Source organism: Tamandua tetradactyla, chromosome 16 (genome assembly GCF_023851605.1).
Source record: "Tamandua tetradactyla isolate mTamTet1 chromosome 16, mTamTet1.pri, whole genome shotgun sequence".
Classification (NCBI taxonomy): domain Eukaryota; kingdom Metazoa; phylum Chordata; class Mammalia; order Pilosa; family Myrmecophagidae; genus Tamandua; species Tamandua tetradactyla.
In genome coordinates, this window is record NC_135342.1 from 25,450,725 (window position 1) to 25,464,973 (window position 14,249).

Consider the following 14,249-nt stretch of genomic DNA (forward strand, 5'->3'; position numbering starts at 1 on the left):
CTCTTCCAAGGGCTCCTCTTCTGGCTTTTATCAATAAATTCTAATTTCAAATAAACAGTGAGCTCAGCTGTGGCTCCAACAGGTGCTGTCCCCCACCCCGCCTACCCCAACCTTGCCGCTCTATGGCCCCTCCAGGATGCCTCCTCCCAGGTGTCTCCTGGAACCCTCAAAACCACATGTCCCCAACCAGCCTCAGCATCTGTTATGGATTGAATTGTGTCTCCCCACAAAAGACATGGCCAGGTCCTAACCTCGAACCCTGTGAAGGTGACCTTCTTTGGAAGTAGGGTCTTCGAAGATGTTATTAGTTAAGATGACGCCAAACTGGATTAGGGTGGGCTCTAATCCAGTATGACTGGAGTCCTTATAAGAAGAGAATTGGGTGCACACTGACAGACCCAGGGAGAACACTCCATGACGAGTGAGGTGGACATTGAAGCCCAAAGATGGCCAGGAAAACCACTAGAAGCTAAAAGAGGCGAGGAAAGAGTCTCCCCTACAGATTTCGGACTGCTAGTCTCCAGAGCAGAGACAATACATTTCTGTCTGCTTTAAGCCCTCCAGTTTGTGGCACTTTGTTACAGCAGCCCTAGGAAATGAGATAGCTTCTCCCCTCAAACCTGCTCCTCCTTCCAGTCCCAATCTCATGGGGACCTCACTGGCCCCGGGCCACCTGGACACGTTTCCATGGACACAGCCCATCCACTTGGCTCCTGAGCGTCTCTCCCACCCCCTCCTGCCCTTCCCAGGGCTCCACCCTGGTCCAAGCTACATTTTATAGGGCCCTTTTGAGTACCTGTATCCACAACGTCATAACACCCCCCTGGGTAGTTCGCGTGTCTGTCGCATCAGCAACATACAGTGTGTGTTACACGCTATATGCAAAATGTCACAAGGTCCCAGGGTGAGCCGCACGTGGTATGTGCCACGTAGGATAAATATATATGCCACATAGGATAAATATATATGCCACATAGGATAAATATGGCAGATTCTGCTAATTGATTCCCAATATCTGCTTCTTTCTTAGAGTAATAGACCCCTATGGCTTAACTCGACCTCCCAGAATAAAGCTTGCTTTCCCAGCCTCTCTTGTACAACACGGGGTCACGTACTAAGTTCTGGCCAGTAGAAACGTAAGCAGAAGTGATATAGGCCACTTTCAGGTTGTTCCTTTAAAAGAACTGAAGAGCCTCCTCTTTCCCTTTGCTCCCTGCCTACCGGCGAGAATGAGAACGCAGTGGTGCGCCATCTCGGACCACGTGAATTATGTCATTATTTCAGGGATGGAAGAGCAACAAGGTAGAGGATACCCGGGCCTCTGATGTTATGAGTCACTTACAAGTCATCTGTGACATGAAGAAAGAAACAAATGTCTCTCTTGTTTAAGTCGCAGGGATTTGGGGGTTTTTGTTAGAGCTGCCGAACTCATACCCTAATTAACTCCTTCTGTTATCTACCAATTTGCCGAATGCAGTCTGCTGAGGACAATGACGCCACACCCTCAAACACCTGGGGCTTCTCTCAGGCCCACAGGGAAGGGTGGTGTTGGCGGGACTGACCCCCCTCCCCGCCCTTGGGGTCAGGAGCCCTTACGGATGACATCGTCTCCGAACTGGTGCTGGGCGATGTGCTGGAAGAGGGTGGTGAGGATGGGCAGCAGGGCCACGGTGGTGTAGGTGAGGTTTTGGCCCACGCCCTTCACCTGGGTGCGCGCCTGGGACACCTTGCCTAACCGCAGGTTCTCCACCATTTTCTCAATGTCCTCCGAGGCGCTCTCGAAGAAGGAGCGGAGGCCTGCCTTCACGATCTCAGGGCCGGACTTCATCACCGTCCTAGGAGGGAAGCGGGAAAAAACCCAGGTCTAGAATCGGAGACCCTAAATTTCAGAGATTCTAGGAGAACAGAGGCTGGGAGAGGGGCAGGGCAGGCGTGATTGGGACAGGAGAGGGTGCCAACACCCAGAGCCCACCTGGCATCGAGGGAGCGGGCGAGGATGTGCAGACAGTTGACCACAGCTGGGGCGTCCGTCCCTGGGGAAGGAAGAGTGGCTGGGATGGAGGAAGGGCCACCGGGACAGCACCTCTCTCCATATCCACCCCCATTCCAGGTGGAACAGAATACTGCCAGCCCCCCCCACAGGGCTCCTACAGCCCATGGGCTTCCCCCACCCCAGACCAGATCCCTCTGGGCTGTCATTGACTGGTGAAGGGTCGGCCCCCCACAGGCCCAGGGCCCCATGAGAGCAGAGCCTAGGGTTATCTCAGGGCTGAGAGGAAGAACACAATGAAGGCTGCTCAAATTAGGGCCTGAACCTGGGAAATGTTCCTTCAGGTCGAGGTGATGAGGAGGACAGAGAGAAGATTGGGGATCAAGACTCAGGGAGTAGAGCTACTTACCAAAGAGAGAGACTCGGTGGCGAACAAGAGCAGCAAGTTTGCAGAAGAGGCTAAAAGGAGTAGAGAGGGGCAGAACGCCAGGGGAAACAGGGAGCAAGGAGACCAGAGATGAGGAAAGAGGTGGCTCAATTAGAAGAGAACAGGGAGAGAGGGACAGTAGACAGAGCCAGGAGGAAGAAGAAGGATGGGGAAGAAAATGGAGATGGGAGGGCAGAGAGATCAGCAAGCTTGAACATCAGAGCTAGCAACAACTGGGATGCTGGGGATTGTGGGATCTGTCTTTCTGACAGGGTGGCCGGCTTGTCCCAGCTTGCCTGGGACTTTCCCAGTTTCAGCATTGCAAGTACCATATCCTGGGGAGTCCCTCAGTCCCGGGCAAGCCAGGAGGCTTCCCCCAACCCCTTCCATCATCTCTGCAGGTGGAGTGGGCAGTGCCCAACACCCAGGTCAGAGCTCTAACATCCAAGGGTGAGAATGAGGGATCCAGGCTTACAATCCTGTGAGGTCAGGGGGCTGGGCCAGAGGTCACAGGCAGCCCACCTGGTGATCATTTCCTTCTCCTTGTTGGAGGCGTGGCCACCACTGCCCAGCACCTTGGCAGGTGTAGACAGGAAATAGAGGCAGTGGTTGGTGAAATACTGATTGATCAAAGGGAGCAGGATCTGGTGGGAACAGATGGGTGGGACTGGGTGAGGGGAATGGAGAAGAGATGCCACCAAGCCCCTTGCCAACTTCTGAGCCTAGCTCTCACCTTGGCAAAGAATTTAATCTCCTGTTCATGGGGGGATTTTTCCACTCGTCCACTGCTGACCACAGCCTCTGATGAGGGAGGGAAATAGGTGACATGGTAGGTGGAAGGCTGGGGAACCCAGGGTGCTTTGATGGGGAGGGGCTCTGGGAGATAAATTCTTGGTACATGACCCCCTCTGTTGGCTTTGAGATAGGACTTTCTCCCCTGGCTGTCATCAGGCCCCCCTAACTCCTTGACCAAACCCTTCTTGAAGCTGTAAGTGGGGTTGGAAGAAAAAGTGGGATGGATTAAGGCCATGAAACAACTTTCTTCATTCATCAACACTTTTCTTCCTGATTTTCAGTACTCGGCACTTTGTATGTTTGGAAGGAAGGAAAGAAAGAACCAAATGAAAACAAGAAGTTGATATAAATATGAGTGTTAATTTAAAAATGGAAATCAATTTCATAAGTAATTAAAGTAGTGATAATAATTATAGTTATTAATTAATGTTATTAAAGTAACAATACTGGGGCCTAATATTAAGCAATGTGTGAAATGTCATCCTTGTAGAGTCTCCTCCCAATTGGAGGTATGTCCAGTGGGTCCCTCTCTCCCATTTTAAAGAAGAGGGAACTGAGGTGAATTAATGCACCCTGGGTCACTCAGACCCACATCTGGTTATGGTAAATGCTACCCCTATATCGCAGATGAGGAAACTGAGGTTCACAGAGGGTGTGAAACCTACTCTGCTGCTCACCTGATGGGGATTTAAGGTTCTGGGGGTTGCTCTTAAGGGAAATTGTGGGGGATGCTGGGGTCTCGGGGAAGTGTGAAGGGATGGTAAAGGCCCAGGTGTGATTCTTAGTGGTATATACGAGGCATCCACGGGGCCTCCCAGCAGACTCAGCCTTCAAAATAGATTTAAATTTGTCCAGCTTTCACACTTTTCTGTCCCTGCACCCGGCCCCCAGGCTGTTTGTTCTCCACATGCAGCCAGAGGCACCTGTGAACACCTGAGCCAGGTCCTGGCTCGCCCCTGCTCAGAGCCCTCCTGCGGCACCACCCCACTCAGGGGGAAGGACAAAGTCCTTACCACGGCCTCAAAATCCTACATGACCTGCCCCCGTCACCTCTCCGACCCCATTTCCACTTACTCACCCCCTCAATCATCTGCTTCAGCCACACGAGAACTCATGGTCTCTGCACTGGTTGCTCCCTCTGCCTGAAATGCTCTTTTCCCAGAGCCCCACATGGCTCCCTCCCTCCCCTCCTTAGGGTGGAGGGAGGGTGTCACATTCTCATCCACCCTAGAATCCCCGATTTAAAATGCCTCTGTGTGGTTCCACTTTTTTCTTCTTCCCATAGTACTGACCACCTTTTAACCTACTAAACGATTTCATTATTTACGATGTTAACCGAATCCGTGGAAATGTGGGGTACGCCAGGGCAGGGATCTTGGTCTTATTCACTGTGAATCACCAACACCTCAAACAGCTTCTGGCCCATAACAGATGCTTCATAAATACTTGATGAAGGGAGAAACGCATAAGCTGGGCTCCTAGGTAGAGCTCTGCAGGTGGGGCGGGCATCCAGGTAGCCTATTTCCCTTACCAAGATGGGCGATGAACTCCTGGGAAATGTCCATCCAGCGCAGCAACTGCTGCAGGAAGCCAAAGGCGAAGCGCTTCTCGATGGAAGATGTATCCAGCTCCATGTCCTTCAGGCCTCTATGTGAAGAAGCAGAGCGAGGGATTGGCCCAGACCCAGGCCCCGCTCCTCTCCAGCCCCTCCCCTGAACCCCCGTCCCCAGCCCCACCATTCCAGCCCCGGTGCTCGGCCCTGCCTCTCCCAGCCTCTCTGCCCTATGGGCTCCACCCCGGCCTGCGTGCCTGGTGACCGCGTAGCCGTTCATCTGCAGGAACTTCAGCAGCTCCTGGGCCTTCTCCCGATCTCGAGCCTTTTCCTTGGCTGTGAGAGTGTCATAGGGGACCAGCAGGGGGTGGGTCCCACCTCCTAGGGCGACAAAGACCAGAGAGCTGGGGAGGACCCAGGATACGCTCACTGAGGGGTTCCTGTTGTGGAGAGCGAGCATAATCATATATAGAGAGGAGGCTCAGAATAAGCAAAATGGTGCTTTCCACTTATTAGCTCAGCACAGCCTCACCACAAGCCTGTGCTGGTAAACACTGTTATTAGCCCATCCTACAGATGGAGAAACTCAGGTTCAGGGAATGGAGTCCAGTGGTGGAGCCATGATGCCAACTAGGTCCTGATGGCCAATGGGGACCACGCTGGGGCGGGATGGGCATGCTCACCCTTGGCCTCCAGCTCCTGCTTCTTCTTCCGCCCCCACGTGTTGTGGTAATTTTCTGCCAGTTGCTCTGCCATGGCCTGGGAGTGGGTGCAAAGAGTCAAAGACCAGATTCAGAGGAGCCCCTTTCCCACAGTGGGCATCCCCATGCCCCCTAAAGAAAGGATCAGGGGACTCACCTGCAGCTCCCGGGACAAGGTAACTATGCTGAGGTCGGGGGGCTGTGGGTTGTAGCCCTCTCGCGGGTCGTAAGTCTGGGGGGATAAGGGGAAGATGGGAAGCTTAATGGACTAGCAGGAAGCCCAGGCCAGCCTCTCCTCCATGTCCCACCCCCCCTCCTCCCACCACTTGGTCCCTGGCCCCTGCTCTGTGCCTTCTCCCTAAGGCCCAGTCTCTAAACTACCACCTTTTCCCCTGTGTCCTGTGAGATTCTTCAGACCTTCTCCCCTCTTAGCTCTCTGGGTCCTCTCTGGCACCCCTCCCCTACCCCAGTCCCTCCTTGTGCCCCAACCTCCTTCCTTCTGCCTCTCTGTGCTCTTGAACCCCATGTCCTATCTGGCCCCACCCCTTTCTAGGCCTCCCCTCCCTGGCCCTACAGCAGGCCCTGCTCCCACCTGGGCACTCTGGGATATCTTCCGTGTCTTTTTCTTCTCCGTCTTCTCTTCCTCTCCCTCTCTGGCCTTCTCTACAGTCCATTCCCAGGCAATCATGGCCTTCAAGGACTCCTTGATGGGCCAGCGGTAAATCTCTTTGTCCTGCAGTGGACAGGAGGGAGGGGAGTTGGTGGATTGGGTGAGAGGGAGGTGGAGGAAGGAGCCCCACCCAGGACCAGAATGCAGTCCAGCCAGGATTTGAACCGAGGTGTCTTACATGCTCTGTAACAGAGTCTCCCAAACAAATTCTGGTTATCCCCTTTTACACCCGGGTAAATTGAGTCATATGTTTGTAGGAAAGGGAAGAGCATGGATGAGGATCTCTAATGTGCAGATTCACCTAAAGCCAAACCTGTGAGAGTTGTCTTACTCCTCCCTGAATCCCCAAATCTGGGGGTTTCATTTTGGAACCCCCAATGTTGGGCCCAAGGCTTTGTCACCTTCTCTGAGAAGGTCTTGTAGGGCCTCAGCATGGGGTGGGTCTTCAGTTCCTCATCTATGTTCTCCCCGTAAGACCAATTGTTCTGGATCTGGAGGTAGAGAGGGGACAATAGAAACAGGGCCACTGGGGAGCCCAGGGAGCCAGGATGGAGGGTAGGACAGAGGACATAGTGGGAGCACCCTCAGGGGCATGGTCTGAGGCCCCAGAGAAGGTTTGAGTCCCAGGGAAAGTGAGTGGTCTTGGGCAGGCTGGGGTCCCTGATCCCCAGGAAGTCTGGCAGGGGTGGAGGTTCTTGGGGAAGGAGGGACCCTGATGGCAAACCTTGTCAAAGGCCCACTTTTCGTGTGTATACTCTGCAAATTTGTTAATGAAGGAGTCAAGCTTCTCTGGGATGATCACGCTATTGGGGAAGGAGACAGGGTCAGCCAGTGGCCCCTCATTCCTTCTCCATGGCCATCCTCTCCCAGTCCCCTGGCCTCACTTGAGGGTCTCCACGGGTCGGGGATCAAAGTTGCCTTCAGCGTCCACTGTGGCCTTTTTCTCGGCCTTGGATGAGTATGAGGCATCCACATAGTCGGGGGGCAGGGCCCCTGCGATGGCACACAGACAAGGCATGGCCATGCGGTACAGCTCCGCATCGTACTTCTGGAGATGCCAGGGGCAGGGAGGTGGTCACTGCAGGCCTGTCCAAGCCTTCCAAACCTGCAGTCCCAGGAACTTGAACCTACAGCCTCTAGGCAGAAACCCTCCTCCCCGAACTCCCAAAGCCAGATTATGGTCCACCTCCTTAAAACCCAACTTCAGACCAACCTGGATCCTCAAACCATCCCCAAATTATCCTTCCCTAAATTCCCAAACTGGAGGCCCACGCCCTCTTCCATAACCAATATATTGGAGCCCCCCACTCACAGATCCTCCTAATTCCAAATCTGCAAAACTATTCCTTCTTGAATCTCAAAATACGGAACTTTCATTCTCAACTGGATCCCCCACTTTTGGACCCCTATTTGGGGGCTCCCTGAGCACCCAGACCTTATGGGCCAGTGAGTCAAAGATGCCCCAGAAGAGTTTCCGTGTGAGATGCAACTCTTCTTCTGAGGTGACCCCGAAGTTGGCCCAGCCTGTGGGGAGGCAGTAGTACTTCCAGCACCGTTCATAGTGGTTGGTGAGGAGCTGAGTGGGAGCAAGAAGAGGATACACCACTGAGAGGGTTGTAAGCAAATGGTGGGCAAATGCTTTTGAATTAGGAAGGAGGCATCGATTATATAAACAATATACTACCAAAGAAATAAGTGAAATGCTTAGTAGGAAGCAGTTTCTGATAGTTTATTATGAAACTTTAGCATTCTGATTTAGTTAGGGTGGGCATTAAACCAAAGCTGGATTTGTCCAGTGCTGCTTTATACAAATACGCTAATGATTAATCCCTGAGCAGGGCAGTGTGTAAATGAATGGAGTGATTATGCAAATGAGCATGCCAAAAAGAAACATAAGCAGTACCCCATGCAAATGTATGGTAACTGGGAAGAGTGCCTCCACCATCCAATTTGCAAATTTGAAATTAGAGGCTGATTTAGATGTATTATGCAAAATAGTTACAATATCTTTCAATATCTGAGTTGGGGGTGTCTCCTTAGGCAAATTAACATGCTAATAAGAGGATAATGTATGCAAATACTCAGAATAGCTGCGGGTACTGTTTATTCAAGTAACAGCACTTATTTGGATAGTGGAAGGCCTGTGGTCTGGGCATGCAAATAAGAATGCTAATTAGGGAAAGTGGTGTGCCCCATACAAATATATGGTAATTGAGGCAGGTGGGGGGGGCTGGCTCAGGGGGTATTAGCGGCATCGCTGACAGGCTGGGAATCCTGGTATGCAAATGAAGCTGCTTATGGGGGAGGGCGCCCTCACACCTGCAGGTTAAATGAGCTAGGCGGTGTTGATATGAGTTCCGCAATTCCCCGGCCGAGCAAGTCGGTGGGTGGGGCATGGCATTGAGCACTCACCTTGAGTGGCATCTTGGCGAACTCGTTAAGGATGGGCACGTCGAACACCAGGCGCCGGAGCAGGTGCTGCAGCATGGACGGACGGATGTACCTGCAGAGGCGTGCACAGGCCGGTGGGGTGCCGCCAGGGTGGGGGGGGGTCCCGCCCCTCCCGACCCTCCCGCGCGCCCGGGCCCCGCCCCACCTGCAGAGCGCCATGAGGCAGTCCTCGATGACGTCGCGCTGCGCCTTGGTGAGCGAGCGGCCGCGGGACAGGCGGTACACGGTGTGCAGCATGGAGTCCACCATGATGGCGCGGTGCTCGGTGCCGGCAAACAGGGGCGCGCACTTGGTGATGAGCGGCAGCACCGCCAGGCACAGGTAGCGGTTCAGCGCCAGGGCCATCTCCGTGGTACTGAAAGTGGCCTGGCGTGCAGGGCTAGGACATCAACTTGGCGCCCCAGGGGGACAATCCTAGCCCTGGGCAAAGGACCCCGATTCCTGATCTTCCCCCCAAACTGGCTCCCCCCAGTCTCTACCCCCATTCTTACTTTAACTATGCAGATTTTCCCATAGACAAAAGTGGAGAAACAGTTTTAGGCACCGGGTTCTACATTCTGTATGCTTATTTCCTCTCTAACCTACACACTCTTTCCTGTAACACTCCCAGTCATATATATGATCCCCAATCATATATTATTTTACCCATAAATACTTAAATAGTTATTATCTCAACTCAGTATTTCCATTCAGATAAAGACCTCAATCTCAATTCCACACTGCAGATATCCCACCTAACCCAATTAACAACCCTTAATATTCACACACAGCTTTCTCCATTTGCCTCAAAACCATGCTGTGAATTTAGTTTTGTTTGAATCAGGGCCCCAGGAGCATCCACACACTGCATTTGGTGGATTGCATTCAGTCTTTCAATATGCTACCATGTCTTTCCTGCTCCCTGCCCTTTTCTTTTTACTTCCTTTTTCCCCTGCCCCCTTCTAATGCTGTTTATTTGCTGGAGGAACTGCGTCATTTGTCCAAGCGGAATTTCCTACATTTTGGATTTAGCTTATTGCTTCCTTAGGATGTCAGGTAATTTTTTCCTCTGTCCCCCATTTCCTATAAACCAGTGGTGACAGATTCGTGTTCCAGCCTTCCCTTTTCCATCTTAAGAAAGACCTTCTCTTGACCAGGTTTCCCCTCCAGCCATCACCTGCATTCCTTGGCCTTCTGGTCAGCGATGGGTGTAAAGAACAATCTGTACCCTGTTTTTTCAAAGCCTCTCTTCCCAGGCTCTCTTACACCCCCTCCAGTTAGTGGCTCACGGCCACCACCACCTCACTGACCCTACCTCTCAAGGTCACCGCTGCCTTCCGTTTTGCTAACCCAGGGGCCAGCTCTCAGTGCTCCCTGTACTTAAGCTGCCACCTTCTGTTACTATCGTCGTTGCTCTGAACGGGCCTTTGTGTGGACGCGGCGGTGCTGAAGCATCATTGAGAAAGATTATCTCTTATAACCTGAGGTCTGGGAGACTCCCACCCACCCCCTCCCAGAACCTGGAGTTTGTCTTGGTTTTGATTTTTGTTCTCTCCCGTCACATAGGGGGATGATGACATGTAAAGGACCTCAGCGCAACCAGTGGGCTGCTGCTGCGATTCCTGTGGCCTGTCTCATGCCCCTCTCGGGAGGTGGGGGCTGCTCACCGTGTCCAGCGAGGCAGCTGCCCTCATGTCGGGCAAGAACCCCACATCCAGCACATGCAGCAGGAAGTCCTGGTTCTCGATGCCATAAACACGGTCCAGGAAGAGCACCATGGACGCCTTGTGGTCCGGCACAAAGGATGCCGACATCTTTGGCTGGACAAGGGCCCCGTCTATGGGCAAGAAGGGCAGGGGGTCGGGGATGTCTTCTGGACCCATCTTCTCCCTGCCTGACATCCCCCACCACCACCACCAGGCCGAGCCCTGCCCTCTGCACACCTTTGCCCAGGGTGGGGATCTGCAGTGGGAGGCTGATGATGCCCACGAGGTCATCCAAGGGCACGAGGGAGCGTAGGATGGCGCGGATCCTCAGGGCCTCACCTTTGCCGGCTTGGATCAGCTAGAAGGGGTGGAGGGTGGGCAGTCACTGGTACCCAGGGGTCACTGCTCCATTTCATCCCTCCTCAACACACTGGTGAGTACAGCAGGACCCCTCCCAGGACTAACTCTAGAATGCCAGGGCTGGACCTGAAACTGTGGCCCCATCTAATTGCCGGGAAAGAAATCTCAGCAAGACATGGAGGAGGAGATACTTAGCTTCTTTCCTCATAGCACCAGAAAACTGCCCTTGCAAAGAATATTTCTAACAAGTGAGCCTTGTAAGACCCCAGGACTTTTCAAACTGTTGCGGTTTTCTGGAACCAAAGTTCAGTCTCCACTGAGATCTGCTTGGCCGTCTTACCTACCCATTTGTTGCTCTCTGGGACTCATGTCCAAGCTGATCTCTATAATCCGTGTGAATTTGGCACTTCCCTCTTCTCCCATGGGCACAGAGGTAAAACACAGTAACCTCTATGACTCTTGAATTTCTTATGTATATGATTAGTGTGTTATTTAAATTAACTGATGGTGAGCAAGGAGGTGACAGGGGCTATTACCTCTCCCTGGTCTATTTGTTCCTCGTCCATTGGTCTGTTGTTCACTTCCAAGTCTGACTCTGACATCCCTTCCTTCAGGAAGCCCTCCCTGACCTCTCAAAGCTTGCTCAGACACCTCCTCTGGGTTCCCACAGTTCCACAGGCCCCCCTCATCCCAGGTCTGACCCCTCCGGGCTGTCACTGCCTAGTGAGGGGGGTCTGCCCCTTCCACTGAGCTGGGAGCTCTATCTAGACCCTACATTCTCCCTGGCAGCACTTAGCACAGGACCACCCGCGTAGTGAGTGCAAATCAAGGCTGAATGGCTGCTGGAAGAAGCTCAGGCTGGGCCCACTTGCCCTTGCCCATCCTGCCCCAGCCTTCCAGGTCTCACATGCATCTCTGGTGCACAGCGTCCGAGCAAGTCGATCAGGGCGGCATAGAAGGACATGATGGCATGTCCCAGGTGCACCCGGTTTTCCTCAGGGGGCTCCTCACCGAAGCTGCAGGGGAAGGCAAATGGAGTGGGGAAAACTGCAAGAGGCCCGGGGAGGGCAGGCTGCCCCGGCGAGGAGGGGGCCAGGAGACTCACTGTTCACGCCGCCGGTCCCTGCGGACGCCTGGGCCATCCCGCGCAGGGTCCTCGGAGATGCGGATGGCTTCTTCGATGGCAGCCAGCAGCCCCGAGCCGCCCTCACCCCGTAGGGCGGGCCCAAAGCACTCGGGCTTACGGATGAGCAGCCGCACCACCACGTTGGCATTCTCCTCCACGCTCTCGCCTGGCCGCCCAGCAGGGTCAGGGGGGCTCATGAGCTATGTCTAGGGCCACCCCCTCCCAGGTAGCCCCAGGACCCAGCACCTGGCCCCTGCTGGCCTCCAGGCCCCTGCCCTATGCCCACATTGAGGGATCTCTGCCCAGGCTAGGCCTGGGAATCAGGATATGGACTGTCACCCTAGGCGAGGCTCTGGCCAGTGATTCCACACCATCCGCCCTGCCACTGCCACCTCCCTTCTCACCATTGACAAAGACGGCAAAGCGCAGGAAGTCCAGGTAGCGCTCCCCGCCACAGGGGTTCCAGCCGATGTCTGGGTACCCTTTGGCCAGAAGCATGGGGCAGCTTTGGAGGCCACAGCCTGCCAGATAGGACACCACCTGGGGATGGGGTGGGAAGAGGGATCAGCCAGAGGCCAGACTCACACCAACTGCATCCCCAAGATTCAGGCCTCTGTTTGCTTCTTCCTCCTCGATCAGATTCATCTCTGGATCCCTTGGGAAATGATAACCAGGTCCTGCCCACCCTCATTTCCTGCCTGGATCTGAGCGCACAGCAGCCTCTTCCCCACTCCCAGCTCCTGCTGCCTGCCCCCCTCCCACCTCCCTGCCCAAGCTGTTCCCCACATGCAGCCAGAGAGGACCTGTGAACACCTGAGTCAGCCACAGCACTCCCCGCTCAGAGCCCTCCTGTGGTGCCATCCCCATCTAAGTAGAAACTAGGGTCCTCACGGGGGCATCAGCCTCCATCACCTCCCTACATTCGGCGCCCATGGCGCTACCCCTAACTCACCCAGTTCCAACCACACAGGTCTCCTTGCTGTGCTTCAAACTCACCAGGTTCATTCCTGCCTCAGGGCCTTTTCACTTGCTGTCCCCTGGCCTGGATGCTCTGCACCTGAGTCCTACATGGCTCTCCTTCCTCCAAAGCGTGACTCAAATGTTGCTTTTGCCTTATCTGGCCACACTCATCTAAAAGTGGATGCCCTCCTAACACTTGTATTTCTCTCCCCTGCTCATTTTGTTCCTCCTTTACACACATCACCAGCTATCACACTATATATATCACTTATTCATGTGCTTTATTATCCACCCTTCCAAGTAGAGCACTGGCTTCAGGAGGACCAAAATTTTTGACTGCTTGATCCCTGTCAAATCCCTACTGCCTTGGACAGGTCCTGACGCATAGTAGGTCCTCAAGAAATATTTGATAAATGAATAATGATCAAATAGCAGGTCTCTGTTATTGAACGCTTACTGTTTTAAATGCTTTCATGGGTTAACTCATTAAATTAATCCTCAGAACAACCCTAGGAGGTTGTTTCTATTATTACATTCATTTTACAGATGAGGAAATGGACAACTTAAGCCACTTGTCCAAGGTCATTTGAACCCAAGTTGCTGAACTTCTGAGCCCAAGCACTTCACCATGACACACAGGAGTGGAGGTACAGAGACCCTAGAAATGTGCCAAGGCCACACAGCTGGGAGTGTGGAGTGGGGCTGGTCACACCTGTAGGATCCCATGAATGGGTGATGAGGTCCTGCCTTCTCTCAGCAAATGAGTCCCCTTCTGATTCGGCCTTGGGCCATCCAGCCCTTAAAATAGGCCCAGAATCAGCAGGTGCTACAAGTGGCCAGCTATGGCCAGGTCTCCTCCCTCAGAACCTCCACCCTCCACACCTTCTCCAGGTCCTGCTCCTGCAACGCCAAGGCCAGCTCGTTGTTGTCAATGACGGAGGCGGCTGCCACATCTAGGGGTGTGGAGCCCTGCATACCTGTGGGGACAACAGGCAGTGAGAAAGCTTTTGGGAGATGTGTGGGTGGCTGTCTCATCCTACTTGTCTCACTTCCTCCAGGAATCCCTCCCTGATTACCTCCCTGCCAGGCTAGGTTAGGTGCCTCCTCTGGCCTGTGCTCCCCCCATCCCAGCCCTGACCCCTCCAGACCTTACTGTATGGGATGGGCCCATCTTCTTGGCTGCACTGGGAGCAAGCACTGCCCAGTACAGGGCCAGACCCCAGGTGGGTTGAGAGTGTTTGTCGGGTGCGTGAACAAGTGAGTGACCTAGTGGGGGACAAGGCAGGCCTGGATGCGCTGCCAGCAGTGGGCTTGGGGGCTCTCACCCAGGCCAATGCCGCTGTTCTCCAGCAGGTAGCTCAGGTGATCGAACATGGAGCGCTGGTTCTGCCGGCTGATGCGACAGAAGTAGCAAAGGAAGCGGCAGCAGCTTGTCACCATCTTGGGGAAGCGGATCTCCTGGGGGGGCGGGGCAGAGTGGTGGGTGGGCAGGGCCTGTCCCCTGAAGGCCCCTCCCCTGAGCTCCCCGGCCC

General features: G+C 53.9%; 1 protein-coding gene across 4 annotated transcripts in view; it reads right to left on the reverse strand.

The window, feature by feature from the left end:
* RYR1 (ryanodine receptor 1) overlaps positions 1 to 14,249 on the reverse strand; it is a 112,496-nt gene that overhangs the window by 52,987 nt on the left and 45,260 nt on the right. For all 4 annotated transcript variants that reach the window (XM_077131964.1, XM_077131963.1, XM_077131962.1 and 1 more), the window contains 23 exons: positions 14,043 to 14,175; positions 13,600 to 13,694; positions 12,162 to 12,297; positions 11,737 to 11,923; positions 11,539 to 11,647; positions 10,509 to 10,629; positions 10,233 to 10,402; positions 8,732 to 8,952; positions 8,548 to 8,638; positions 7,571 to 7,711; positions 7,020 to 7,183; positions 6,860 to 6,938; positions 6,537 to 6,626; positions 6,058 to 6,198; positions 5,623 to 5,697; positions 5,448 to 5,523; positions 5,022 to 5,145; positions 4,744 to 4,859; positions 3,151 to 3,218; positions 2,940 to 3,061; positions 2,400 to 2,449; positions 1,973 to 2,033; positions 1,597 to 1,835 (listed from right to left, as the gene is read on the reverse strand). In XM_077131964.1, the coding sequence (XP_076988079.1) occupies positions 1,597 to 1,835; positions 1,973 to 2,033; positions 2,400 to 2,449; positions 2,940 to 3,061; positions 3,151 to 3,218; positions 4,744 to 4,859; positions 5,022 to 5,145; positions 5,448 to 5,523; positions 5,623 to 5,697; positions 6,058 to 6,198; positions 6,537 to 6,626; positions 6,860 to 6,938; positions 7,020 to 7,183; positions 7,571 to 7,711; positions 8,548 to 8,638; positions 8,732 to 8,952; positions 10,233 to 10,402; positions 10,509 to 10,629; positions 11,539 to 11,647; positions 11,737 to 11,923; positions 12,162 to 12,297; positions 13,600 to 13,694; positions 14,043 to 14,175 (2,809 nt within the window). The remainder of the gene's footprint in view (positions 1 to 1,596; positions 1,836 to 1,972; positions 2,034 to 2,399; positions 2,450 to 2,939; positions 3,062 to 3,150; positions 3,219 to 4,743; positions 4,860 to 5,021; positions 5,146 to 5,447; positions 5,524 to 5,622; positions 5,698 to 6,057; positions 6,199 to 6,536; positions 6,627 to 6,859; positions 6,939 to 7,019; positions 7,184 to 7,570; positions 7,712 to 8,547; positions 8,639 to 8,731; positions 8,953 to 10,232; positions 10,403 to 10,508; positions 10,630 to 11,538; positions 11,648 to 11,736; positions 11,924 to 12,161; positions 12,298 to 13,599; positions 13,695 to 14,042; positions 14,176 to 14,249) is intronic.